The 26,367-nt window shown below is 48.2% G+C and overlaps 2 protein-coding genes across 3 annotated transcripts in view; one reads left to right on the top strand and one right to left on the bottom strand.

Moving 5' to 3' along the window:
- Positions 1-240: 240 nt before the first annotated feature.
- On the top strand, positions 241-2,875 carry LOC125706316 (G2/mitotic-specific cyclin-B2-like). Its single transcript, XM_048972963.1, has 8 exons — positions 241-587; positions 1,075-1,185; positions 1,256-1,516; positions 1,657-1,815; positions 1,887-2,123; positions 2,198-2,338; positions 2,452-2,562; positions 2,638-2,875. The coding sequence occupies exons 1-8, from the start codon at positions 564-566 to the stop codon at positions 2,746-2,748; spliced, it is 1,155 nt and encodes a 384-aa protein (XP_048828920.1). The 5' UTR covers positions 241-563; the 3' UTR covers positions 2,749-2,875.
- A 1,161-nt stretch (positions 2,876-4,036) lies between these two features.
- The window catches only part of LOC125706305 (unconventional myosin-Ie-like), a 35,331-nt gene continuing 13,000 nt past the window's right edge, over positions 4,037-26,367 (bottom strand). Inside the window, exons 8-28 of one of the 2 annotated variants that reach the window (XM_048972943.1) lie at positions 26,127-26,261; positions 24,981-25,113; positions 23,976-24,172; positions 23,761-23,841; positions 22,881-22,967; positions 22,705-22,791; positions 20,717-20,884; positions 20,519-20,604; positions 19,628-19,709; positions 19,360-19,466; positions 19,017-19,115; positions 18,757-18,901; positions 17,884-17,998; positions 16,745-16,914; positions 16,285-16,430; positions 15,722-15,868; positions 15,485-15,642; positions 8,419-8,508; positions 7,988-8,201; positions 6,088-6,257; positions 4,037-4,434 (exon numbers count right to left, since the gene is read on the bottom strand). In XM_048972943.1, coding sequence (XP_048828900.1) covers positions 4,358-4,434; positions 6,088-6,257; positions 7,988-8,201; positions 8,419-8,508; positions 15,485-15,642; positions 15,722-15,868; positions 16,285-16,430; positions 16,745-16,914; positions 17,884-17,998; positions 18,757-18,901; positions 19,017-19,115; positions 19,360-19,466; positions 19,628-19,709; positions 20,519-20,604; positions 20,717-20,884; positions 22,705-22,791; positions 22,881-22,967; positions 23,761-23,841; positions 23,976-24,172; positions 24,981-25,113; positions 26,127-26,261 — 2,694 coding nt within the window. In that variant the 3' untranslated portion in view covers positions 4,037-4,357. Of the gene's footprint in view, positions 4,435-6,087; positions 6,258-7,987; positions 8,202-8,418; positions 8,509-15,484; positions 15,643-15,721; positions 15,869-16,284; positions 16,431-16,744; positions 16,915-17,883; positions 17,999-18,756; positions 18,902-19,016; positions 19,116-19,359; positions 19,467-19,627; positions 19,710-20,518; positions 20,605-20,716; positions 20,885-22,704; positions 22,792-22,880; positions 22,968-23,760; positions 23,842-23,975; positions 24,173-24,980; positions 25,114-26,126; positions 26,262-26,367 lie in introns of those variants that run through there. The other variant, XR_007381974.1, reaches the window with a different exon arrangement.

Here is a 26,367-nt window from a genome sequence, read left to right as displayed (position 1 = left end):
TGTATGGCCGCAATCCATGTATTCGAAGGCCTGAAGATTTCTGAGGGATTTATATTAGTTTTAAAAATATATTAATAAACTTAGGAAACTATCTGTGTCTTGTCTGTTGTGCTTACTGTATACTAAAGTGCTGTGCATATTTATGAACTAAAACGGGGATATGCAAAGCGTACGCACGCAAACGGGTTGGGCTGCGCTCCAACACACACCCCCAAGCATGTGGCTGCGGCCGGCTTCTGGGTCACACCATATGGGCAATACTTCTGATGTATTAAGTTTATTCGTTTTTAATTCTTTCCTGTATGAAGACATTAATACGTAGTTTCCGGAAACGGAGTATCTTACTTCACAATTACAATGGTAACAGTCGCTTTGGCGCATGTTATTTGACAACCAATTATATAAAGACTGTGAAACAGTATCCAATTAAAGCTAGAGTGAAATGACGTTTAAGGGGCTTAATTGGCAAGCTTACGAATACCAGTCTAAGGTTGTTTGACGAACGGACTGCGGAGACCCGTGATCTTTGTGTCTTAACTTTATAATTTCAGACGACAAGTGGGATGCCTCTGGCAATCGGCGCGATAGTAAGTAGCCGTGCTTGTGTTTGTAGCATTGTTTCTAGTAGAAAAGCATGCAAATGAGCTGTTTGTGCATTCAAGGCATGTTTTGGATAGACCTGTGCAATGCCTGCACCGGAGAAAACGCTTAACCCCGTATAACACTCGACTGAAAAAAATTGGCTACTCTGAGGAATCATGGTAAACTCCTGTAACGGGACACAATGCTTTTTCTTTCAAGCACTTAAATATCTAACGCCAGGGGCGGACTGGTAACAAAAAGCACCACGGGAACTGATCGGGTCCCTCTTTGGCATATTTTCCCCGTCGCGATTTCATTGGCCACCAATGAAATAAAGCTTTATGCATTTAATCGTCAACCTGGTAAGACTCAAAGACCGACCGACGGCTTGGGTTCCCGTAGTATAAGCGGGAGACCGGCTACCGGGAAAAATGTCCCGAACTTCCCGATGGCCCCGGCGCTACTTTAACGCCGTATCTCCCCCCCGAACAGAGCCGGAATGGCGAAAACGCGGTGGCACTGGGCAAGATCGATGCCCCCGGCAGCAGGCGAGCGGCGCTTACGGAGCTGTCAAACTTCGCTAGGAAACCGGGCCCGGCCAAGGTAGGCTGCAGCTGGAACTATGCATTTTTCTTCCAGTAACGGCATATAAACCTCGGAGTTCTTCCCGTAGAAATCAGCGTCCTTCAAAGTCCAGGCTACAAAAAAGCCGAAGTCGGATTCCCAGTTGCCAGCTCCGCCAGCTGCTGCCTTACCTGTGTGTCACAAGGCGACACCAGAGGTCGCTGCTGTGGTGTGTGCCGACGTGTCCACGAACGAAGCCTTCTCAAGCACCCGTTTTGCTGTTGAAGACATCGATGAAGGGGACTCTGGCATGCCTCAGCTGTGTTCTGATTACGTAAAGGATATTTATAAGTACCTCAAGGATCTGGAGGTATTGTGTGCTTTTATAGCTGTTTTGCAATAGAATGTAGAAGTTGTCAGCAAAGACCCTATGATCTGCATCAGCTGCTCTTGTTTCAAAGTGATGGTATGCTGCCAGTTAGCCCCTCTCTGCATCCCGTTTTCTCATAGGCCCAGCACATTATCTGGCCGCAGTACATGCGGGGCTATGAGATAAATGAGCACATGCGAGCTCTCCTGGTGAACTGGCTGATCCAGGTGCATGCGAGGTTCCAGCTCTTGCAGGAGACGCTGTACTTGACTGTTGCCATCCTTGACCGCTTCCTCCAGGCAAGTGACCCTCCCGATCTGAGCATGCGGCCACCTTGGACATTGGTCAGTAGATACCCATGTGCTCACAGGTGCAGCCTGTGCCCAAGGGGAAGCTGCAGCTGGCTGGTGTGGCGGCCATGCTGATTGCGAGCAAGTACGAGGAGATGTATGCCCCAGAGATCGCCGACTTTGTCTACCTCGCAGACGACTCCTTCTCGAGGGCACAGGTCTGTGAGATGGAGATACTGATGCTGGAGAACCTGAACTTTGAGCTTGGTTATCCTCTCCCTCTGCATTTCCTTAGGAGGGTGTCGAAGGCTGGCAAGGTATGGCTTGTTGCCAGGGGGTGGGATCTGATCCTGCTTCTGGACTCGATGTGCCCCATTCTGCTTGATCTCAGGCCGATGCAGTGAAGTACACACTAGCCAAGTACCTGATGGAGCTGACCCTGACTGACTACGACATGCTGCACTACCGGCCCTCAGAAATTGCTGCTGCCGCACTGTGTCTCTCCCAGCTTGTTATTGATGGACAGCAGTGGGTAAGGTCAATGCCTGCCCCCCCCCCCCCCGAGGGATATTGAGAAGCAGGCTGATCACTGGCATGAGGGCAATGTAATATTTTCCCCCCATGTTTCCGGGTGCCTGTTTCCAGTCTGTGACCCAGCAGCATTATACCGGCTACGATGAAGTCCACCTCAGGCCCATCATGCAACACATGGCCAAGAATGTCGTCAGGGTCAACGAAGGGCTCACCAAACATGCTGTGAGCCGGCGTCTAATTCCTGTCACCTCATTGGTTAAAGGCCTGTCAGTCATATCATCTTGGTCCATTTTGCAGGCTGTCAAGAAGAAGTATGCCAGCAGTAAGCTACTGAGGATTAGTCTGCTCTCCCAGCTGCAATCCTTGGACATGAAGAATCTGGCTGCACCACTGCTGAATGAATTCTGAGGACCATTGTTTTTATGTCTTATTTTTAATCCAACTTTTATGTTCTTATTATGGAGTTAATATTCCATTTTTAAATGTGCTAGTTTTGTAACTTTTGTTTGTTCAATAAACAAATTTACTTTTTAAAGGCCTTCGGTTTAAAATATTTGCCAAGCATATTTCTAAAATTATGATTAATCATTTATATTAAAATGCATTTTTTTTTTGCCAAGAAATGAGCTGTTTTTACAATAGACACTTAAGTTAACTTTTAGAATTTTTCAAGAACGAATTGCTTAGTTTATGCAATTAAATGTGAACCTTAATTTACCGTAAATGTTTCCCCACAAGCTAATGGATTATGACCTGTTTGTGTTACCGGTGTTTTAATGGGTGTCCATAATAAGAATCAACGTTGACACACCACAGTGCACAACAACGAAATGTATCCTCTGCATTTAACCCATATGTGACGTCCTGACATAGCAGCGGGCCGCTAATTCAGCGCTCGGGGAGCAGTGCTTGGGGGTGGTACGTTACTCAGGGTGCTTCAGAGGTGCCTTGCTGGTCAGGGACTCGAACCTGCAATCTTTCAAGTACAAGTGTGCTTCCCTAACTATTAAGCCACCACTGCGCATTACACATTATATAACACACTGTAGTGACTCGCAGAATGTCATTTCATTTTGGGGAAACCGGGTTTTCAAATTCCTGAGTGAAATGTATTTCCACTAAAAAGGTGTTTCCAATGATGGAAGCGAGTAGCTTTTTAAAGGATTGTTTAATATAATCCTGGGTCCCGGGGTGGCATGGTGGTGCAGTGGTTAGCACTGTTGCCTCACACCTCTGGGACCCGGGTTCGAGTCTCCGCCTGGGTCACGTGTGTGGAGTTTGCATGTTCTCCCCATGTCATCGTGGGGTTTTCTCCAGGTACTCCGGTTTCCCCCCACAGTCCAAAGACATGCTGAGGCTAATCGGAGTTGTTAAATTGCCCGTAGGTGTGCATGTGTGAAAGCATGGTGTGTGAGTGTGCCCTGCGATGGGCTGGCCCCCCATCCTGGGTTGTTCCCGGCCTCGTGCCCATTGCTTCCGGGATAGGCTCCGGACCCAGTAGGATAAGCGGTTTGGAAAATGGATGGATCTTGGGTCCCTGTACATACAACATAATCACTGACAGTTAAAACTAATGTTTTCAAAAAGGGAAGAATGTAGTCAATGGAAAACTGTAAACAAGTTCAGTGTGGCTGTAGAGTGTTACTCTGTCCAAACATTTCCATTGCTTTCATAGTGACTTTAAGTAAAATGCATCTCAGGACTGTTGCTTTTTATTGAATGCCAGCAAATCCCCATTTTAGTGACAATTGTGTCCATAGAAGATGAGGAGTGAGGCACAATGGTAGCCTGTGCTTCATTTTCCTTCCTTAGTCATTTACATCCTTGGCTTAGAAGGACTGTGTTGCATTCATCAGACTGAGAGACACCTTTGGGCTCCAGCTGCCAACCGCTCCAGCACCGCCGGAATAATACCGTGCAACACGGGGAGGATCGCATTCTCTGCCTTTCCATTTGATTGGAGGTTCTGGATCTGTTCTGGTTCCCTCTTTAGGGTGTTCCACGGGATACAGCAGATCTAGATCTTGCTGACGTGGTTGTTAGGAAACAGGCCCCGCTTCCCTCGCAGTCTCCCTGTCCACCATCCAGAAACATCTAAACAACAGAGACAAAGATGGGATTGGCAAGGACATGTTCCCTTCCCTCAGTCTAAGGAGGAAATGAAAATGCACGAGTGCATTCCTCTGGCCATTTCTCCCTATAATGTGTTATTATCAAAGTCCCAAAAACACTACAGATTTCTTTCAGTAGTTAAATCTTGTAATACCTGTATTGTCCAGTCACTGCCATGACTTGAATGCAATAATAAAGCAACTGAGGAAGTGTCTGCAGAATGGGAGGACACGAACCGGCCGGCCTTGTTCTAGAACAGGGCTTCGAGGCGTCTGCAGAATGGCAGGACACGAACCGGCCGGCCTTGTTCTAGAACAGGGCGTCGAGGCGTCTGCAGAATGGCAGGACACGAACCGGCCGGCCTTGTTCTAGAACAGGGTGTCGAGGCGTCTGCAGAATGGCAGGACACGAACCGGCCGGCCTTGTTCTAGAACAGGGCGTCGAGGCGTCTGCAGAATGGCAGGACAGGAACCGGCCGACCTTGTTCTAGAACAGGGCTTCGAGGCGTCTGCAGAATGGCAGGACACGAACCGGCCGGCCTTGTTCTAGAACAGGGCGTCGAGGCGTCTGCAGAATGGCAGGACACGGACCGGCCGGCCTTGTTCTAGAACAGGGCGTCGAGGCGTCTGCAGAATGGCAGGACAGGAACCGGCCGGCCTTGTTCTAGAACAGGGCGTCGAGGCGTCTGCAGAATGGCAGGACAGGAACCGGCCGGCCTTGTTCTAGAACAGGGCGTCGAGGCGTCTGCAGAATGGCAGGACAGGAACCGGCCGGCCTTGTTCTAGAACAGGGCGTCGAGGCGTCTGCAGAATGGCAGGACAGGAACCGGCCGGCCTTGTTCTAGAACAGGGCGTCGAGGCGTCTGCAGAATGGCAGGACACGAACCGGCCGGCCTTGTTCTAGAACAGGGCGTCGAGGCGTCTGCAGAATGGCAGGACACGAACCGGCCGGCCTTGTTCTAGAACAGGGCGTCGAGGCGTCTGCAGAATGGCAGGACAGGAACCGGCCGGCCTTGTTCTAGAACAGGGCGTCGAGGCGTCTGCAGAATGGCAGGACAGGAACCGGCCGGCCTTGTTCTAGAACAGGGCTTCGAGGCGTCTGCAGAATGGCAGGACATGAACCGGCCGGCCTTCTTCTAGAACAGGGCTTCGAGGCGTCTGCAGAATGGCAGGACAGGAACCGGCCGACCATGTTCTAGAACAGGGCGTCGAGGCGTCTGCAGAATGGCAGGACACGAACCGGCCGGCCTTGTTCTAGAACAGGGCGTCGAGGCGTCTGCAGAATGGCAGGACACGAACCGGCCGGCCTTGTTCTAGAACAGGGCTTCGAGGCGTCTGCAGACTTTGCTTAGAGGCCCTGAAAAGACAGAGTGGGCCCTGCCGGTCATCGTTGGATATTTTTTCCTCCAAGGAATTGAGGATGATGCCAAGGGGTATTATCACACCTTAGAGTGTATGAGATTATCAATAATGCATTTCGTCAAGTTTTAGTTGAAGCTGAACACCAGCTGAAAAAACCTGTTCTAAAACATCCCTGAATCATTCTGCCAGTACTGGCGGTGTATGCTTGCACTGGACTCACAGTGCATACTTGCACTGGATGTCTCTGTTGTCTGATGTCAGAGAGGTTCCTGACCTTCTTCCATGATCTCGATGATGTCGTCTGCATTGAAGCTGAGCTCATCCGTGTCCTGAGCATCGTAGGCATATAGTGCCTTGCAACGTGGCAGCTGTAACTTGGGCTTGGGGGTGGGTTTGGGTCGGCCAGCCCCTGGCGTGGGCCGGCTTAGCATCTCCCTTTGAGCGCTGGAATGCAGTGAGTGTGTCAGTGCAGAGCGTTAACAACTTATAGACCAAACCCATATTAGAATGGCAGTAAGTGTACCACTGTCCAGTATATTCTCAGTGCTCAGAAGATCCAGACGTCATCAGTAGTGTTCCCTCATTAACGGTATTCCTAAAAATTAATTTTGGTTCTTTACAAGAAATTCAGTTTCAGATAATCTTAAGAACCCTTTAGCCCTGACCAGGAGAAGTGCTTGGAAGACAGATGGATTGTTTTAAGAATTGGCTCCCTTCTGCAAATTCACCAGTCTGCCACTCTAGATGATTCTTTTAATGGATGTCTTGTGTGCCAGGGTGTACGCCTGCCCTGCGCGTTTCTCACTGGCATCCCACGTGGGGTGTACGCCTGCCCTGCGCGTTTCTCACTGGCATCCCACGTGGGGTGTACTCCTGCCTTGCGCGTTTCTCACTGGCATCCCACGTGGGGTGTACTCCTGCCTTGCGCGTTTCTCACTGGCATCCCACGTGGGGTGTACTCCTGCCCTGCGCGTTTCTCACTGGCATCCCACGCGGGGTGTACTCCTGCCTTGCGCGTTTCTGACTGGCATCCCACACGGGGTGTACGCCTGCCCTGCGCGTTTCTCGCTGGCATCCCACGCGGGGTGTACTCCTGCCCTGCGCGTTTCTCGCTGGCATCCCACGCGGGGTGTACTCCTGCCTTGCGCGTTTCTCACTGGCATCCCACACGGGGTGTACGCCTGCCCTGCGCGTTTCTCACTGGCATCCCACGCGGGGTGTACTCCTGCCTTGCGCGTTTCTCACTGGCATCCCACGTGGGGTGTACACCTGCCCTGCACGTTTCTCACTGGCATCCCACGCGGGGTGTACGCCTGCCCTACGCGTTTCTCACTGGCATCCCACGTGGGGTGTACACCTGCCCTGCACGTTTCTCACTGGCATCCCACGCGGGGTGTACGCCTGCCCTGCGCGTTTCTCACTGGCATCCCACGTGGGGTGTACACCTGCCCTGCACGTTTCTCACTGGCATCCCACGCGGGGTGTACGCCTGCCCTACGCGTTTCTCACTGGCATCCCACATGGGGTGTACGCCTGCCCTACGTGTTTCTCACTGGCATCCCACGTGGGGTGTACACCTGCCCTGCACGTTTCTCACTGGCATCCCACGTGGGGTGTACGCCTACCCTGCGCGTTTCTCACTGGCATCCCACGTGGGGTGTACGCCTGCCCTGCACGTTTCTCACTGGCATCCCACGCGGGGTGTACGCCTGCCCTGCACGTTTCTTACTGGCATCCCACGTGGGGTGTACTCCTGCCCTGCGCGTTTCTCACTGGCATCCCACGTGGGGTGTATGCCTACCCTACGCGTTTCTCACTGGCATCCCACGTGGGGTGTACGCCTACCCTGCGCGTTTCTCACTGGCATCCCACGTGGGGTGTAAGCCTGCCCTGCACGTTTCTCACTGGCATCCCACGCGGGGTGTACACCTGCCCTGTGCGTTTTTGTCACTGACTGAGAAGCCCCACAGCCTGCAGGGATCCTGAGCTGAAGAAGCAGTTGAAAGACTGATGGATGTTTGTTTCTAGATTTTATTAATATCCAAAATCCCACATAAATGTGACATCCACTCATACATTATGCCTATGGAGGAGGTCTGTTTAGAGAGAGAGAGAGAGAGAGAGAGAGAGAGAGAGAGAGAGAGAGACGTGTGTTACTGTGCACTGATACTCACCCTGCAGCACCCTGCTCAGGCACCCTCAGACAGTCTAAATTGAGCTGTACTTCATTTCCTCTGTCCTTCAGCTGCATAATATTGAAGGTCGGAGGCAGGAAGGGGAGGGTCATGTTGCTTGACATTAGCCCCTGATTGGTTGACTGGTGCAGGAAGCTGTAATTCTGATTGGTGGGCTGTCTGGTGGCGTTGGATCCTCCATTTTGTTGGGACACTGCTCGAAAAACCAATTACGCAATTCTTGTCAATACTGCAAACTAAGCAGACTGCCATCAAAACCACACACAGTTATGTAAAAATGTACCAGAAGAGTCTAATACTTCAAACAAAACGAGCGGAACCCTGGTTGAGAGTTTGCCACATGTTTTTGCAGCTAAGTGCGTAGCAGTTTAGTTCTGAAAACACAGTATCCCAGGCAATGCTGCGTGTACCTGGGGGCGGGGGCGCCGGCCGCGTGGGGTAGTTCTGGGGGACCCTTGGTGGGCTGCTTTGGTGTGTTAGGCTGTTCTTCTTGGTCGGCACTGAAACAGCACCATGGAGGTCATGTTATGTTTTCGGTCATTTGACAGCCCAGAGATGTTACCTGGTACCTTGGGCGGAGCTTAATTTGGCTCTGCTTCTGATGTCATAAGCAGGGGGCGCATCCCTTATTCTTATTGCTCGGGGGGGTTATGTCCATATATGGTATCATACATGCTTATGCCACGTGTTGCCGATAGGGGGCCATATGGTTTGGGAGATAAGGGTTACCGTTAAACTTTAATAGAATAAAAACACATTACATGTATTTATTTATGTGTTACTTTTAATTTAATTTAATTTAACGTTAAGGAATAATGAAACATATAGCGGGATGAATGCAAGCTAGCGCATAAACGTCCAGCGGGGGCCCGTCCGGCCATAGCCACGGGTTGTTAGGAGTAGGCACAAGCACCACGGCGTATTTTAAAAGAAGAAAGCACCAAAATGTTTTAAAGAAGAAAAACTTTAGCGTTATTTTTATAAAAAAGAAGGAAAAGCAGGGGGAATTTAAACAAGTACAAACATGCCAGAACGAAACACTGTTAGAGGAGCAATCCTGAGTTTAAACAAGCACAGACGAAACCAATTAACATACAGCATGTCGTTTTAAAAGAAGAAAGCACTTAAACTCATTACATTTAACCAACATGTTAAAAGAAGAGAACCTTTAGCAGTATTTACCAGTGTTTTATTTCGTTGTTAGGTTGAAGAAAGCATTTAACCAGCAAGCTTTTAGGAGGAATAACCTTTAAGTCCGACGGTACCTAAAAGGTGAAATGAGCGAGTCCCGCAACTCTGGTATATGTGACCGACCTATTTGAACAAGTTAATAAAACATGATCACATGATCACTGGTTCAAGCCTTGGCAGAGTAGTATCGCTGGCTCAATACGGAGTAATACCTCTGGCGTAAGACACTGAGTGACCGTGCCTGCGATCAAGAAGGTCCCCGGTTCAAGCTTCAGGCAGGGTAGTATCTATTTTTGCGTCACGTCACTCAGCAGATCATCATCATGAACCCTCAAGGATAATTAACCGGAAGATGGATGGTGGCGTGATGCGCTGAGTGACAATGCTTGTGATCAAGGAGGTCCCTGGTTCAAACCTCTGGCAGGGCACTGTCTGTTATTGCTTCACGTCACTCGGCAGATCATTATTTTGAACCCTTAACAGTGGTTGTTCAGAAGATGGATGGTGGCGCGATGCGCTGCGTGACTGTGCCTGCGATGAAGATCCCTGGTTCAAGCCTCAGGTAGGGCAATATCAGTTTTTGCGTCACGTCACTCAGCAGATCATCATCATCAACCCTCAAGGGTGATCAACCGAAGGATGGATGGTGGCGCGATGCGCTAAGTGACAATGCTTGTGATCAAGGAGGTCCCTGGTTCAAGCCTCGGGCAGGGCAATATCAGTTTTTGCGTCACGTCACTCAGCAGATCATCATCATGAACCCTCAAGGGTGATCAACCAAAGCATGTTTGGTAGCGCGATGAGCTGAGTGACCATGCCTGCGATGGAGAAGGTCCCCTGTTCAAGCCTCATGACATGCCAGTATCTTTTTTTGCATCACGTCACACGGCAGATCAGATTCAACTCTACTGCGAAGGCTGTTCACAAGGATTAGGAGTCTGCTTATGGGAAGTTTTCGCCAGTCTACTAGGAGAGCATTTGTGAGGTCAGGCACTGATATTGGATGAGAAGGTCTGGCTTGCAGTCTCCACACTGATTCATCCCAAAGGTCACAGGCCCCGCCCCCTAGGGTGGCGAGTGGCGCTGCCGGCTAAGCCTCTGTATCTGTGATCAGAAAGTCGCAGGTTCAAGCCCAGCCTTGGCCGAATAATCACAGGGCAGCCCCTAGAGCAAGGGCCTTAACTCTAACACACAGAGACAGGTGCCACATGTGTGTGAATCCTTTATTTGGCAAGATAGGGGAAAAAAGGACATATATACGAAATACAGGCCACGCCCCCTGGGGTGGCGAGTGGCGCTGCAGGCTAAGCCCCTGTATCTGTGATCAGAAAGTCGCTAGTTCAAGACCAGCCTTTGCACAAGAATCACAGAGCAAGGGCCTTAACTCTAACACATAGAGACAGATGCTACATGTGTGTGAATCCCTTTATTTGGCAAGCTAGGGGAAAAAAAAGACATATATACGAAAAACAGAATACATCTCCAGAGATGGTGAGTGGCGCTGCAGGCTAAGCCTCTGTATCTGTGATCAGAAGGTTGCTGGTTCAAGCCCAGCCTTGGCCCGATATTCACAGGGCATTTTTTTTTTTTTTGTCAAAAAAAATTTTTGAAAAATGGACTGGTGGGTGGCTAATCCTCTGTGCTTGTGATCAAGTCAGTGTGCTCGAGCCTGCCCTCAGCAGAATAGTTACAGGGCAGGCCCTCGAGCACACTGACTGATCCTGCAGTGTGATCTCTCTCTCTCTCTCTCTCTCTCTCTCACACACACACTCCACACTCCACCACACACCACAGGGCCAGTCAGTGCTTTCAAGGGTCTGCCCAGCAACCACCCTGCTGAGGGCGGGCTTGAACCACCAACCTCAACTTTCCAATCACAAGCACAGCGACTTAGCCCAGTGAGCCACTCACCAGTCCCATTTGGCCCTGGTCTGAATTTAACTTTTGACTCTCATACATGTACGGGTCAGAGCAGATCCAGTGTACGGATCTGCGGCGATTTCTGAACAACTATTTATCCAGATCCGGTTCAGACTCAACTTCCTATGTGGCCCCTCAGAATTGGGACACCTGCTTTTACACACACATGAACTTTAACGAGCCATCCCCAACACACGACGGGGCCATCCCCAACACATGAAGGGGCCATCCTCAACACATGAAGGGGCCATCCCCAAGCCGTTCTCACAATGTTGGGAGTATGAAATTGTCCAGAATGGCTTTGCGGCATAAACAGTTCCCATCACTGGAACTAAGGGGCCAAGCCCAACCTCTGAGAAACAACCACGTAGCAGCGTGTTTTCCATCACTGCATCCGAAGCTTTGCATTGCACTTGGTGATGTAAGGCTTGGATGCAGCTGCTTGGCCATGGACATCCATTCCATGAAGTTCTCCAGGCACTGTTCTCGAGCTAATCTGAAGGCCACATGAAGTTTGGAGGTCCGCAGCTACTGACTCTGCAGTCAGTTGGCGACTTCTGCACACTGTGTGCCTCAGCATGTGTTGTCCCGCTCTGTGATGTTAGTGGCCTACCACTTTGTGGCTGAGTTGCTGTTATTCTTATATACCATGCCCCCCCCCCCTTACTGGCTAGGCACCTCATCCTTTTAAAATGGATACACGCCAGCCCCTCCAACACGTGACGGGTGTATACAAGAAGTTTTACGATCTATACATCTTGAAATGCTACGAATTTCATTGCAGGGGTGAGCCCATCTAGTACTTAAACAGCACCGGTCTCCCCTAGTGTGAGAACCTGGTCTTTGATAAACCTCAGGACAGGGCCCCCAAGTCTTATGAAAGGTCTTTAAGGACCATCCAATGCTGGTGGCCTTTAGGGAAATGAGGAAACAACTTTTGCACAAAGTGTCTGCTTTGAAATAAATTAAACAGATGTTTCTTTGGCATGTTATGCTTGACTGATTGTGACTGTTGCAAACACCCCATCCTCATATAAACTATTAACAGTGTTGAGCCAATTTTTTTCTGGCCATTTAAAAAAGGCAGCTAAAGTTTGTTATACCTTTAAACATTAACAAAAGCCGTTAATGTCTTTTCTTTAAAATTTGCAAGTCTATTTTGTTTGGTTTTTTCGCAATAAGGTGAACGACTGAGTTAGTACGTTTTGTGGTCTGACTACACATCACGGTCCTATACTTTCACTGACCTAAAGTTAAACTCTAAAGCCCCTGACCACCGGTGTGTGTGCGTTTGTGCACATGAACATGAACAACCATTTACTGAAAAAAAATGTATTTATTAAAACAACTAAGGCTTTATTCTGTTAAAATTACGCCAGCGGTTAAACGGGTCGTTATAGTCAATCTGTAGTCTCGCTGCATAGTGTATAACCACTGACACTGTTGAATTTGGACAATGTTTCATTAACTATCAAACAGGCTGCAGCTCAGTTACCATTGTCAACTTAACATGCTACTCCAGCTAGCATCTCAAATCATATAAGCTGGGGCCGTGGGGCACCTTGTAGGATGTCTTTATTAAAATAACTTAGGCATTATTCTTCAAAGTTTTTAATGTGTATTTGCTGCATGGTGCTAAATGCAGCTTACTAGTTCCTACTAAATGTAATTAAATAATGATGTACAACCTCTTTAAAATAACAAAAATGTATCCTAAATTCTTGCACCCTTGCCTGATTCCACAGTTCCTAGCCTACGCTTATGTGTCCCCCCATCCCACCCTTCCATGGCTTGTGAGATAAGAAAAGCAGACTTTTGTCTGCCTGGTCGATCATTTCTAGCTGCTATTTAGGGTCTTCCTCAATTCTTATTGCATAAATGATTTATATCACACTCATGCTAATTTATAATTTCGCTATAGCAAAACAATCCTTATACATTTTAATACAAAACGTAAACTATATATGTCTGGTGTTTTTTGACTGAGTTTGATTATAAAACTCTAAAGGCCAACCCTTGGTTGTGCGCTTGTGCGCATGTCCGATACATCTAACGTTTGTATACCTTTAAAGTTTACCAAAAGCCGTTAATGTCTTTTCTTTAAAATTTAAAAGGCTATTTCTGTCTGTTTTTTCGCGATAAGTTAGTGAACGACTAAGTTAGGGTGCTTTGAGGTTTGGTCACACATCGCGATCACCAACCTAAAGTTAAACTCTAAAGCCCCCCGACCTCCGGGGTGTGTGTTTCTGCGCATGAGTGTGAATAAACATTTACTGAAAAAAAGGCTTTATTCTGTCAAAGTTTTTAAAAATGTGTTTTTGATGCTTGTCACTAAATGCTGTTTAATAGTTCCTATCCGGGGCTGCTCCCCCAGAGACAGTTGCTAGTCCATATAATGCTAGACCGTATAATTTCGCACCTAAAACATGATGACAGGGCTTTTGCTGTTAGAAAACAACGCATTTACTTAAAATAACACATTGACAAACACGAATAATGTTTTTTTTATCCCTTAAATTATTAAAATAACTAAGGTATTTGTCAAGCCCACACAGGCGGGACCTACACGGTGTGGGAGGTTAGGGCTAATAACTGGAGGGATAAAGGCAACCCGATCACAGCTGGCCAACGCGAAGTATTGCGCCGATGTACTCGAGCCTTACCAAGCACTCTCTAGTCTATCGTCTTACCCTTGCTCCTGACCTAATCTGTTTGCCCAGTGTATGTTCCTTACCTGTTTCTCCTTCCCTCTCCAGACCCGTTCCCGTACCTGACCTGCCCTTCCTGCCGAGCCCGGCACGTCTCGTCCCCACCTCCCCGTGTGGTCGTGTCCCGTGCCTACGTGTAGAACTGACCTTCCGGCTTTCGACCATTCCGCCTGTCCCTCGACCTTGCTTTCTGCCTGTCCCTTTCGGTGCTGTAGTTCAGTGATTCCCAACCGGGGGTACGCGTACCCCTAGTGGTACGCGAGCACATTACAGGGGGTACGTGGAAAAAAATTTTATATTTAATTTCCCTGATGATGGGTAAATATTATCAGCCATTCCATTAGCTGTGCCCTGGTATAGAAAGAAAATCTATCTGGGATGTGTTGCTTAATGAATTAAATGTTCAAGTTATGGAGATTTAATAAAATGTTTTAAATTTGATAATCAGTTGTACGTTCTACTTTTATTGAATCATCAACACATTTGACAAAGGGGGTACTTGTGGTATGAGAAAATCTCTCAGGGGGTACACAATTCAAAAAAGGTTGGGAAACACTGCTGTAGTTGGGCGAGTACCAATAAACCTTTTGTGGGGTTGCAATCCAGGATCCGAGCCTCTCTGTTCTGTTTCGCGCGACAGTATTAGTCTAACAACATTTTTTAAATGTTTTTGAAGTACGTAGCTAAATACCGCTCACTATAGTTCCTATCCAGGACTACGTACGGCGCCTTCTCCTAATCGAACGCTCTCCTTGCGGTGCCTTGTTTTATGAAATCTGCTTGAAAACTTTGTCGGTTACCTTCCATATTGGAATGTTGAAGATGTTTTTGATGCATGTTGCTAAATACCGCTCACTAGTTCCTACAGCTATTAAATTAATAATAAACTGGGAGCATCTTATTTAAAATATAACTAATAAAATACAGCTAAATTGCTTTATTACTTAAATCTTATTGATTTTAAATTTTATACTAATTTGTCATACAACCGTTTAAGTTACGGCACTTTATCCCGCTGATTAAACAATTGTAGTTAGACACTTCATCCAACCCCCAGGCCCGCAGCGGGACGTCCGGGCCCATGCCAGAGCCCCAGAGCTGTGTTAGAAATCAACTTTAAATTAGAAATATATTATTTTATACTATTTACAAATAAGACAGATTAACAAATCGAGGTAATGTGCTTACTGCAGCTAAGTGCTTTTCTACAGCAGGAATCACCCCCCCATAATGGAGCCCAGTTTCATAGCCATTAAACTTGTCTTTCTCTACCACGGTTCTAGCTGCAGTTTTAGTGGCATCTCCAGCCCTCTTTGTATTCCAAAAAGCCCATTGCTGATCCAGAAGGTCGAGTTTAATAAATAAAGTTACGATCAAATAGCCATGCTGACTGAATACTGCCCCCCCCCCCAAATCTGCAGCTAAGAACCAGTATATCTGATTAAATTTGATTAAATTCAGCCTTTTTTTATCATTGCGCAAAGCTAGCATTCAAATGCAGCTTGGCATCTCTTCCGGGCAAAATAGTGCAGTGGGTACAAGCTGTACAATACATAGATATGTGAAGAACAAAGAGAAGAATGTCTGTCTATACAGCAGCATTCGTCTCCCTAGCGGGTGGCAGAGGGGCAGCGGTTTCCTGCTGCCCGACACTCACGTGCGGTGTTAGGCAGCCCGGGCCCGATGCTGACCTGCAGTCTCTTGCTGGAAGCCTGCAGCACGGCCTGCTCACCCTGACCCTGGACAAAATGCACCTGGCGGGAGCCGCCCGCACTCCAGGGTCCCCAGCTCTCCTTCTTCAGCTTCAGGTTCAGCCTGGGGAGGGAAAGGGGTCAGAGGGACACGCGTGGGGCACGGAGTTTTGGGGTCAGGGGGGTGAAGCCGCCTGGCTGACCTGTTGCTGAACTTGAGCGGGAGCTTCTTCTGGGTCCTCTCCTGGAAATGGCGTGAGAGCAGGCCCACAAACTCGGTCTTGAAAGTGCACTCCAACAGGCTGTCATACTGCTGCTCATGCAGGATCAGGAAATCGTCCTGCATGGTGCTGAAGGCGGAGGGAAGGCAGTCAGCGAGCGGCCATCGCTGTCACCATCACACAGGGCAGGTGGCTCGCTCTCCAATTCACATGTGGCCAATTCACAGGTGACCCTGGAGAGCAAGGCTGAGATCTCTGGCTCCGTGTTAGTGAGTACTGAGTAGTGAGTATATATGAGTACTGTATAAAGTTTCTTCCACTTTCTAACAAGTCTTCATGAGTCTTTTTAGTGAGTCTTTTATGAGGCTGCTGATTGTGGCCGCACCCTTGTTACAGCTTAACCCTCAGCCTGTCCACACGAAGTCTCCTCTCCCTTCCTCTCCTCTCCCCTCCTCTCTTCTCCTCCCCTCTCCTCTCCCCTCCTCTCCTCCCCTCTCCCCTCCTCTCCTCCCCTCTCCTCTCCTCCCCTCTCCTCTCCTCCTCACCTGAGAGACAGAGCAAGGATCTTCTCCAAGTCAATCTTCCGCTTTAACACCATCACTGTGCACCCCCTTTCGGGTCCTTGCTTTACCATCTCCCGACCAATCAGGTACACATATTTCGGGGTTAAGATTAAGTCCCTCTTTATGCCCTGTAAGAACAGACAGACAGAGAGAGAAAGCATGTCAGAGATGACATCTCAGTGCTGACCCTAGAAGGCTTTCAGACTGACATTGTTTTACTTTAATCCCATTATAACAGTGGTTTACTTTGACTATCCATTCAAGAAAATCAAGCAGGAAACACAAAAGCTGATAGTTTCATCATACAGGGTGACTCCGCTCTGTAACACCTTCCAGCCTTTCAGTATCGTATGTGCACAGTAACGTCAAAGTTCACTTCAGTAGGTTCAGAATCTCCGACAACAAAGAAGACCTGGAAGAGAACATGTACTAGGATCAAAACCTTGAAGCGACGGTCGTATTTGGTGACTTTGTCTGCAAAGTCGATCCTCTCCCCCTTGCCCAGGAGCAGTTGGAGCTCAGGCTGATGGTCTGTGCCGAGGTAATCGCCCAGGAAATTCCGGTTGACACTGTGCTTGCGTCTCTCCTTACGGTTCAGGAACAGCTCAGAGGCTGGCGATACAAAAACCGAATGAGGGAAGCTGGCTAAGGTAACAGAGGAAGTGGTCCTGGCTGAGGGGAAAAGGACGCATCCCCAGAGCTGAGGGGAAAAGGACGCATCCCCAGAGCTGAGGGAGCCAGTCGAAATCACACAGGCATCACGGCTGCCACAAGCACTCCGAGACATGGGCGTAAATTACGGGCGAGATGGGAGGTTGTAACCCCGCCAATGATCACCCCAGAGATATGCATTTGCTTAGAGAGGATCTTTACTTCAGCAAACACACACCTCCTTTGGCCAAAACAAAGCACTTCAACAGAATGAGACAGATTCACAGGCAGAAACTGAAAATGGAGACATTTGCAAAATGGAGGTAGGAATGTGTAAGTACAGTGAAAGCTCTGGTATCTGGCATTTGAGTAACCAGCTGAAATACCAGCAAGAAATGTAATAAATCATTATAAGTAACAACACTATTCTATTAAAGAATACAGTGAACTAACTAAAAATATAAAAGCAGAGTGCAATACAAATGTCAGCTCCCGCACGACGCCTATGGAGAGACATGCTACAGTCTTTCCATAGTTTACCTCAAAATCACCCCAGAAATGGCCGTCTATCTGCTGCAGCCAGGTGTTACGTGGGCATCCCCTCGACCTGGTCCGGCCGCTTGGGTCCTCAGCAATGAGGACCCAAGCAGCTGATAGATAAATTTTCTCCCTTCGAGTTGGTGGGCCGCTTGCAGGGCCAGATGCAGATTAATCATTGGCATGTGCATAAAAGGATTAAAGTGTGTGTATGAAATGTATTTCAATTCAGTGTTTTCAAGAAATTACATTCAACTACTCGGCTGAGCAAAAGTCCCGGTGTTGCAGGAAATGAGAACTGCTACTGTACACATTATTCTGATGCAAACAGTTTGGCGACATACTGAACAGGCATGCAGCCAGCAGTCATATGGGGGTGGGGTGGTGGCAAACCTTCTTCTCTCATCTGGCCACAGGTCTGGTGGGCCTTGTGCTTTCTCCAGGCTTTCTGGATGGCCCTGGCGTAGCCATCAAACTTCCTGTCCCGTGTCTCTTCAAGCAGGAAGATCTGCAGGACAGACGAGGCCCGGACTCAACATTGACACGGTCTGCCTGGCCTGCTGCTCCCCGACACGACCCCAGGGGATTCTGGGTAGGCAGAGCAGAGAGCGACCCCTTGTGTTCCACACTTCGTGGGTTGTATTTATATTGTCGAACCGAAGTTTGTGTGGCAGACAATTTGCTGTGAGAAACAGTCAATGAAGCATATTAAATGTCACAGCATAGCTTGTCTACACCGAAACTGGATTATTAAAAATGTCGAGCCAGCAACGGAAAATCAAAATAGCACTATTGTATCCAAAAAGGTCATTCATTAATAAATGTCATGAGTTAATGAAATGGCCGTTGAGTGAGGTTTTGGCTGAAATACACCAACAAAGCCTCAGCTTGCAGCTGGTTTGCTACCTCAGGACGAACCTTTCCTTACGTTAATCTGCCCTTCTGGGCTCTGAAGGCCCGGATTCCTCCACAGAAATTCATGTCTTGCACCTGACCTGCTCTCTGAATCTAAACAATCTGTTTGCCTGCCTGACGAACATCATCCCTGAAGGAGACCCAACGTAGAGCCCGTGCTGCATTTTACAAAAAGTTTGAAAACAGAGGGTCAGATATATACGATGCCCCCCCCTGCCTTGATCAGCTACCTCTTGAAACATGTCAGTGACATCAGAGATCAGTGAACAGGCCTGGTCATTTGACCTGCGACCGGTGACGCCACCGTCACTTTGAGCGTCAGAGGGCTGGTGTCAGTCTGAGGGACCTCACCGATTCGGGGGCCTTGATGAAGACCTTGGTGCATCCCAGCTGGAACTGATCCTGGTCCATGTTTGTGGAGGTCAGCAGGTGCAGCACGCCCTGCCTCTCATCGCCTTTCCAAGACGGCCAGGTCTCCTTGGTCAGGATAGCATACCTGAGCCGGGCAGCAGGGGTTCATAACGTTAATGCTGCAAGCTGAGGAAATGCATACAGGGTTAGGGTTAGAAAAGATGACAGAGCGTGAAAAGGGCATCACGTCTGGCGCAAACCTGCGCAGGAACTTCTGGAAGGGCCTCCTGTAGGCATAGCCTGCCCTCCGCACACGGATGTTCTCTTTCAGTCCCAGATACTCCACCTGGTGCTTCACCCTAGGAAAAGGGAGATCAGCAGGTGATGTAGGGTGAGGGGGAAGGATTTATCCCAAAGTATAACATTTAAACTTATTCATTTGCCCTGCATTTTGGTTTAACGACCCAAACCGCACATCAAACCGCAAAGAGCATTGGCAGAAGATGGCGCCGTAAGTCTCTTCAGCACCTACTGCGGTGTCGGGTGAAATTTAAAGGCTATGAGTCACGAGTGACAGGAGCGAGTCGCTTTCAGTTGGCGAACCTGGCTGCCTCCCAGTCCCTGGCCTTCTTGGTCTCGTTGGGCTTTATGCAGCGAATGTAGTGTGGTGTACATTTCATCAGCGTGCTCACCAAGTCATTGGCTTGTTTCTGAAAGGAAAAGGGGGAGGAGAGCAGGACCAAGGAGCAGACATATGGAATTATTATATACTATCTCTTAGAATCAGTTTGTTCGCCAGTGTTGCACAGTGTTGCAGGCTGAAGCTGTACAAGGATGATATTGCATCCGTCGGCTTGCAGCTCCTCCACACCTTGATTTTACTGCCTGCAGTAGTCGGTCGGCCTTTCTTCTCCGCACTCAGATTCTCTGGAAACAAGGCCTGGATGAAAGAGCTATTGAAGGGAGCCAAACGACAGGAGGAGGTTATTACAGCAGCATGAGAACAGCAGCCCGGGAGAGTGACGCGTCTGAGCCTCAGGCCAATCTGTCCTACCCTGTTTCATTTAAGTGAATTTTGCTCTACGGAGCCAGTATGGAGAAAACAGTATCATAACTACAGTCAGCATAACGGTGGTTTTCATCTGCTGCTCTGCCTGGGGTTTGCATACTTCACAATGTACCCTTGAGAAACAATGTTGAACAATGTCGTTCAGCTTTATTGAACTGAAACTAGAAAATCAAAATTACCTAGTTTTTAGGCAGCTAAGTCAGTAGTTGTATGATTACATCATGCTGCTCCGAGCTCTTGGCCACATGACCCGTAATTACAATTTTTTCCTTTCTTTGCTTATACTCCCAGTATTATTTGTCGTTCTGGAACAGCATTCCCAAAAGCACAAAACCACAGAAACCTTGGAAATGGTCAAAAGTAAGGAAATAAAACCGACATTTCTACGGCCGATATCTCCAAAACTACGCAGCTCCCAGCAGAACAACACAGTCCCCCTAAAACGCAAACTTTCCGGTTTTGGGGTGCTGTCCCTTTAAAGCAAGGCCCAATCAAACTGGAGGAAGCATGGGGTTGTTTGTCCAGCTGGAGGACAGATCACAACCGAAGGCCGGGAACGAACAAGACAAGCAGGGTGGAGCACGCAGAGGGAGCTTTGGGCGTGTGAGGTTTCCCTCCATGTAGGGGAAGAACAGGAAAGACATGCAGCCCTTCCAGATACGTGCCACATGTAGGCGACGGTGAGACACCCACATGTCACTGCTCTGCATCAGCTCGATGAGGTCGGCGAAGAGGACGTCCCGATTCCTCTCGCAGAAACCCCCTGCCTCGTAGACCACCTCGAAGGAAAAGGAAAACATAGCTCGACCCAAGGAAGCTGATTGGGCAGCCCCACAACAGGAAGGCCTTCCGGAGCCCTGGTTGGTCCTGAGCGGCAGACGGCCCGCCTACCTTGCCGGCGTAGTGGTGGACGATGAATCCCTGCCTCCAGGTGTTGAAGTGCTCGTGGGCGCCGATCTGCGCGCGCAGCTTCTGCAGCAGGGTGCTGTCCGCCCCCTCGCCCACCGCATGCATGGTGGCGCACACGTCGTCCAGAATGCTCATGATGCCTGGGGGATTCTGGGGGAAAAACGTCAAATGTGTCAACGGATCATCTACCTGGATGGGTGCGCATCTAAAGAACTAGGAGCAAGTTTCATTATATCATCACTAATACCATAGGAGTGCAAATGGATAAATGGCTGAGCTCTTTGCTTCTCTGACCTGATACAGCCTCTGCCCAGGTTATGAAGGGGTAACGTTCTGATAAACCCATCGTAAGGCGAAAACATCATAAGGCCAAAATGCATTTTAATACAGCACACCTAACCTAACAAACATCATAGCCTAGCCTAGCCTACCTTAAACATCCTTAGAACACTTACATTAGCCTACAGTTGGGCAAAATCATTAACACAAAGCCTATTTTATAATTAAGTGTTGAATAGCTTATCGAATAATATACTGAAGGTGAAAAACATTTACCCATCATATCCTGGGGAGCGTCTGTGCTTACAGTTAACAGCGGCTCTTTCTTACTAGAACGGATTCAGCTCCCCCAGAATAAAGTACAGCACAGAAAACATACTTTCGTTTTCTTGTGACTCTGATTTCTTCAGGCCTTGAGTCTCTTCTAGCAGTAGCTGTATTTTTTAAGTGATACACAAAATCTGACTGAATCAAGGGTTTTACTTTTCCCATAATCTAGCTGCTTCATGACTGTATGAGATATTTATAACCGCATAACTGTACTGCTGATTGGATTATTACATTTCCAATATGCTAACTGCACACTGAATGGCGTTCTGTGAAATTCAAAACAGATGCTCGTAGCTGCCTTCCTGGCAACAGAAGAACCTTCCGGCAAAATAGGCCTGGCGCATGGCACCGGGGGGCGGGGGGGGATCCCGAGTGCCCAGACATCCTGTCTGCACGCCTGTCCTGCTGTTTGCGCTCGAATTCCCACACAAGCACCATTCTCAGCGCGCCACACGCGGAACCCTGACCATTCTTAAGGTTACATTTAAATGAATTTGCTACCCCACTTCACAAAATCATTTTTACCAAAGTTGGAAACATTTGCCTTTGGAATGATTTTGTCAAAGGTTTTGTCAAATATTTAAAAACAAAGGATTGTACGCTGTAATGTTTTATTGGACTAGTTTTGTTAAATAGAAAGCAAAATACAAAAACACGCAGTGCTCCTGTATGCAAAGGAGGTCCGTGAGCTCCTCCACATCCAGAGATCTGATCACAAAGTATGCAGATACTTTCCAGATCACCTTCATCCTCTAAACGGCTGAGATGGAACGGGGGGGGGGGGGGGGGGAGGGGGGCGCAGACTCGGCTAGTAATTGGGTCACAAATCTGTGTGTGCTTGCCGTTCTTGACGCCTAGATGTGGCCTGGGATGTGGCACCACATCCCCACACTTTTCTTATAAGTGCACTTTTTCGAAGACCAGGCATTTCATCTTGCTCCGTAAACATCTACCCAAGTCAGAAGGAGTCATCCTGGTTCTTATTTCTTTAAGATGGGTCACCACACAATAATTGATTATGACATCACCCACAGCTGTTCCCTCTGCAGCGCCCCAGTTATAATGCAGCTATTTATCCGCTCAGTCAGGAAGTACCGCCGTCTCTGGGCTGCCTCTCTTTAAATAAACACAAGAGCAGCTCTGCTCTCTTTCAGCCCTGCTAACCACCACACACACAAAACACCTGAAGACATTCACTCATTCAGGTGTGGTGTTCCTCCCTGTGACAGGTGTAGCCTGCTAGGGCCCTGCGTGACCCACAGTGCCCTGGAGTCAAATGGATTACCAGGACTTTGGTACCTATTAGCCGGAGAGGGGGGGGGCAGGATGGATGTGGCCAGGGGAGGGGGGGCAGCACTCACCACTCTGTTCTCAATGAGATCACACACTGTCTTGTTGTTGAAGTACTCAATAGCCGTCCATCTGATGCCCTCCTGCATGTACTCGTCCTAAACAGAGGGGGTGGGAGGGGTCACAAAGTCCAGGGTGAGGTCTCAGTGCAGGCAGAAAGCCAGGAAGACTGTGAGTGGATCTTCACCTGCTCGGCCTTCAGCGTCAGCTCGATGAAAATCTGCTGCAGCTTCTCATTCACAAAGTTGATGCAGAACTGCTCAAAGCCATTTTTCTGCGAGCAGAGACACGTTAGGCACTGCGGAACCCCCACCCCCAGCCCACCTTGCCCCATCATCACCCGTTATTCAGTACTTATATGCAGCGGAAAAGCATGTTTGTTTTACACTTCAAAGCTGTATCTCTGATGTAAACAACAGCAGGAAAACTTACGCAAACGTCCTAAATGTATTTCAACATTGCCGGCATTAACTGGCCAGTTTTGAGTCTCTTTCTCATTTGTACCCCTGTATGCCTGCCTTCTTAATCGTGTTCTGAAGGAGGTTATCCGCACATCAGCAGAGAACTAAAGTAAAAACCAATTTTAGACAAAGTAATACACAAGACACAAGAAGCACCAAGACTGGGTGACGTTTTAAACGGGGTGTGCGCTGTGTCCTCACTTCAGCTAGTGCGTGATATTCAGTTCATATCTGCAGTCTGTGTTCTTGCTACATAGGACTAAACCACAGGATTTTATGTTGCGCGAGATTCATATCTTCATATCTGCATGGCATTTCAAACAGACACTGGTGAGAGATAGCTAAGAAATCATGAAATGGAAAGAACTGCTAGATCCAAATTGTTAATGAACTCCTTCAATCATCTAGTAGAAACTGACTTAGAGGTGTCAAGCAAATGGGGGGGTCCCATAAATTTTGCCAACTTAGGTGGGGGGGGGGTTCTGATATGCTTAGTACTTCATATAAACTCTTGTGGTCAAATACATGTATGTCCAGAGTTGCCTGATGATATAAAGCATTTCCCCAGCTTGCCAATCAGTCCAGCGTGGCTGTACTTTTGCTTACCTGGAAGATTTCAAATCCGTATATATCTAGCACCCCTATGTTGATCTCCTGCTGATCCTTCACCATGGCTTTGTTGATGGACTGGGAATGGAAAACATGGTACTGGTATATTGATCTCTTTAGTGGCCCAAACAGTAATATTCTCAATCTGCATTAATTAGTGTATAATTGTAGACCAACAGGCAGCATGAATGAAAGATGGCAGGCATTTGTACCTCCACCAGGAAGTCGAACAGGCGGGTATACAGGGCCTTAGCGAGTGCGTCACGCGTGTAACACGCCTGCTCCACGTTGAGGGTCACGTCGATGGACTCGGACTGCCCCCCCCACTTGCTGTCCATCTTCCGACTGGTGAGCTTCTCCTTCAGTCGCGTCTGATCGATGCCCAGCAGGAAGGCGGGAAATGCAAGCACTGAAGGACCAGAAGGACACGCGTATGAGGCAGCTACGCGGCACTGGGGGAGGGGGGATAGTGTCTGTCAGCGAGAGGTGCAGCTCAGGGACACTGTAAACCTTCTCAGGACCTCGCTGAAGGATGGAGCCACACTGAATCCTGACTCTGCCAAATGAGGCTATAAAACAATCCATAAACCTGACGGGATAATCGTAACTTTCTGTAACGTTTCCCGAATATGTTCACAGGAACACTTGTCATTTTTATTGTTCACGCAGAGTGATTTTGTGCTGCTTATACTGGACTGACGTTTCCCATCAAGAGCACAGGAAACCAGTCTAACTTACATGTGCCCAATGGTCTAGGTCCCTTTCCGCCCCCGACTGTACAGCTCATTTCCACAGTAATCTAGCGGATCACTAGGATCAATCTTCTCAAGAATGCGAGATCTCGTTCTTCTGGCCTGCACCGCCCACGCCTGACACCCTTAACGGCGAAACGGCAACTGAACAGAAGATCAATACGTGGCGACATTGTGCTTACTTCAGTACAGTGTGTTTGTGTAGCCTAAAAAACCTGAACATTTCCAAGCCATCTGCTGTACTTGAGGCAGAAGAAAGATCATTTGGTAAATGATCAACTGGATTGGGGGGGGCAAGAAATACAGGATATCAGTTTTGTGATGTAATATGCCTGGCTCTCAAAATTGTGTTTTGTTTTGTAGTGTGACGCGCCCAACCCCAACCCTAACTCTATGTCCCTGGTGAGCCTCTTTCCTCCAAGAGAGCAGCCTAGGGTTGCGGGCGGGGAAAGCGGCCACACCTACTCTCTTCTCTCTCCACGGTGGCGTAGTTGCTGGCCTCCCTGAAGCCAACGTTGCCAAGGTGCAGCACCCCAGCCACGATCTGCAGCACCAGGGCCTGCTCCTGCTCGGGAATGCCGATCACACTCATCGCATGCTGCCGGGGGAGAGCGGGCAGATTGACCATGGAGAACGGAGTGTGTGGAACCTGGCCTCTTTCCATCCCTCCTCCAAGTATCTACAAAAAGCTGCTTCATAATGCATTTCCAGTGACTAGCTAATTCCAAAGCAATTAAAGCAATTTTTCATGATTTTTTTACAACTCTAGACCTTAATTATACAAACGATTTAGATGTTCCAGATTCTCAGAAGTACAGTACTAGGATCTCACACTGCATGCCTTAATGCTAAATTCTGATTTTCTGCTCAGATCGGATTTACTGTTTGCCTGTTCACATTACTCTGGTTAATGTGGGTAACATCAGATTTGAATGTGAACGGTTCACTGTACTGAACTGGCCCACATGCGCAAAAACAAAGATGTTACTTTATGGATTCGAAAACTGCACAGTTACGATATGAGCCTTCCAGTTTTGCCTGAACAGATTTATCTCCCCAAATACTTATTAAATCCAGCACCTCACTGTCCCTCCACTGGCCAACTTCTGTGCTCTCCTCTATGCTTGGCACTCTGACGGAGACATATGGTGACTTCCGCCTGCGCAGAATTGTGACGAACGTCGATCAACGTAAAAGTCGCAGAAATTTCGATTTCGCTGTTCAGACTGATGTCGCATTGCAAAAAATCAGACCTGTATCCGATTTATGACCACAGATCTGAAGTGGGCCGAATCGGAACTGAAAAAATGGGATTCCATGTGACTTGTGCTGTTCACATTGTCTTGAACAAGTGCGATCTGAGTCACATATGAGCAAAATATCGGATTTGAGCCCCATTTGTGTGAACGTAGCCTAAGGTCTGAACTGCCCATCCCTCGTTTAAACAGAGAAAGGGTACTGTGTAGGAACAGACTGAGACTGAGCTACCGATGGAGCGGAAACAGTCTCCATCTGCGTTTGTGGTTGATCAAATGGTGCCATCAGTACTCTGATCTCGTGGCGGTTGGCTATTTTGGAGGAGGGAGGAAGCCATAGGAGAGAATCGGTCACCATTGTTTCATGGCAGTCCCTTTGGTCATTAATGTCGTCCACTTTGTAGGACCCAGACTGGTTGAGGTAACTGTAGTAATCGAGACCTGTGATTGCAAGACTCCTTCTTTGGTCGTCACTGGCTCCTTCTATTAACTGCAGAAAGACAGTTTTCTGTTTTAATGCACACGCTCCAAACACAAGCCCTCTACTGACAGTTTGATCTCATTTAAATGCTTTATAACAGGTGTGATTGTTCTCA

This window comes from Brienomyrus brachyistius, chromosome 13 (assembly GCF_023856365.1).
Source record: "Brienomyrus brachyistius isolate T26 chromosome 13, BBRACH_0.4, whole genome shotgun sequence".
Classification (NCBI taxonomy): Eukaryota; Metazoa; Chordata; class Actinopteri; order Osteoglossiformes; family Mormyridae; genus Brienomyrus; species Brienomyrus brachyistius.
This window is presented reverse-complemented; position numbering and strand designations above follow the sequence as displayed.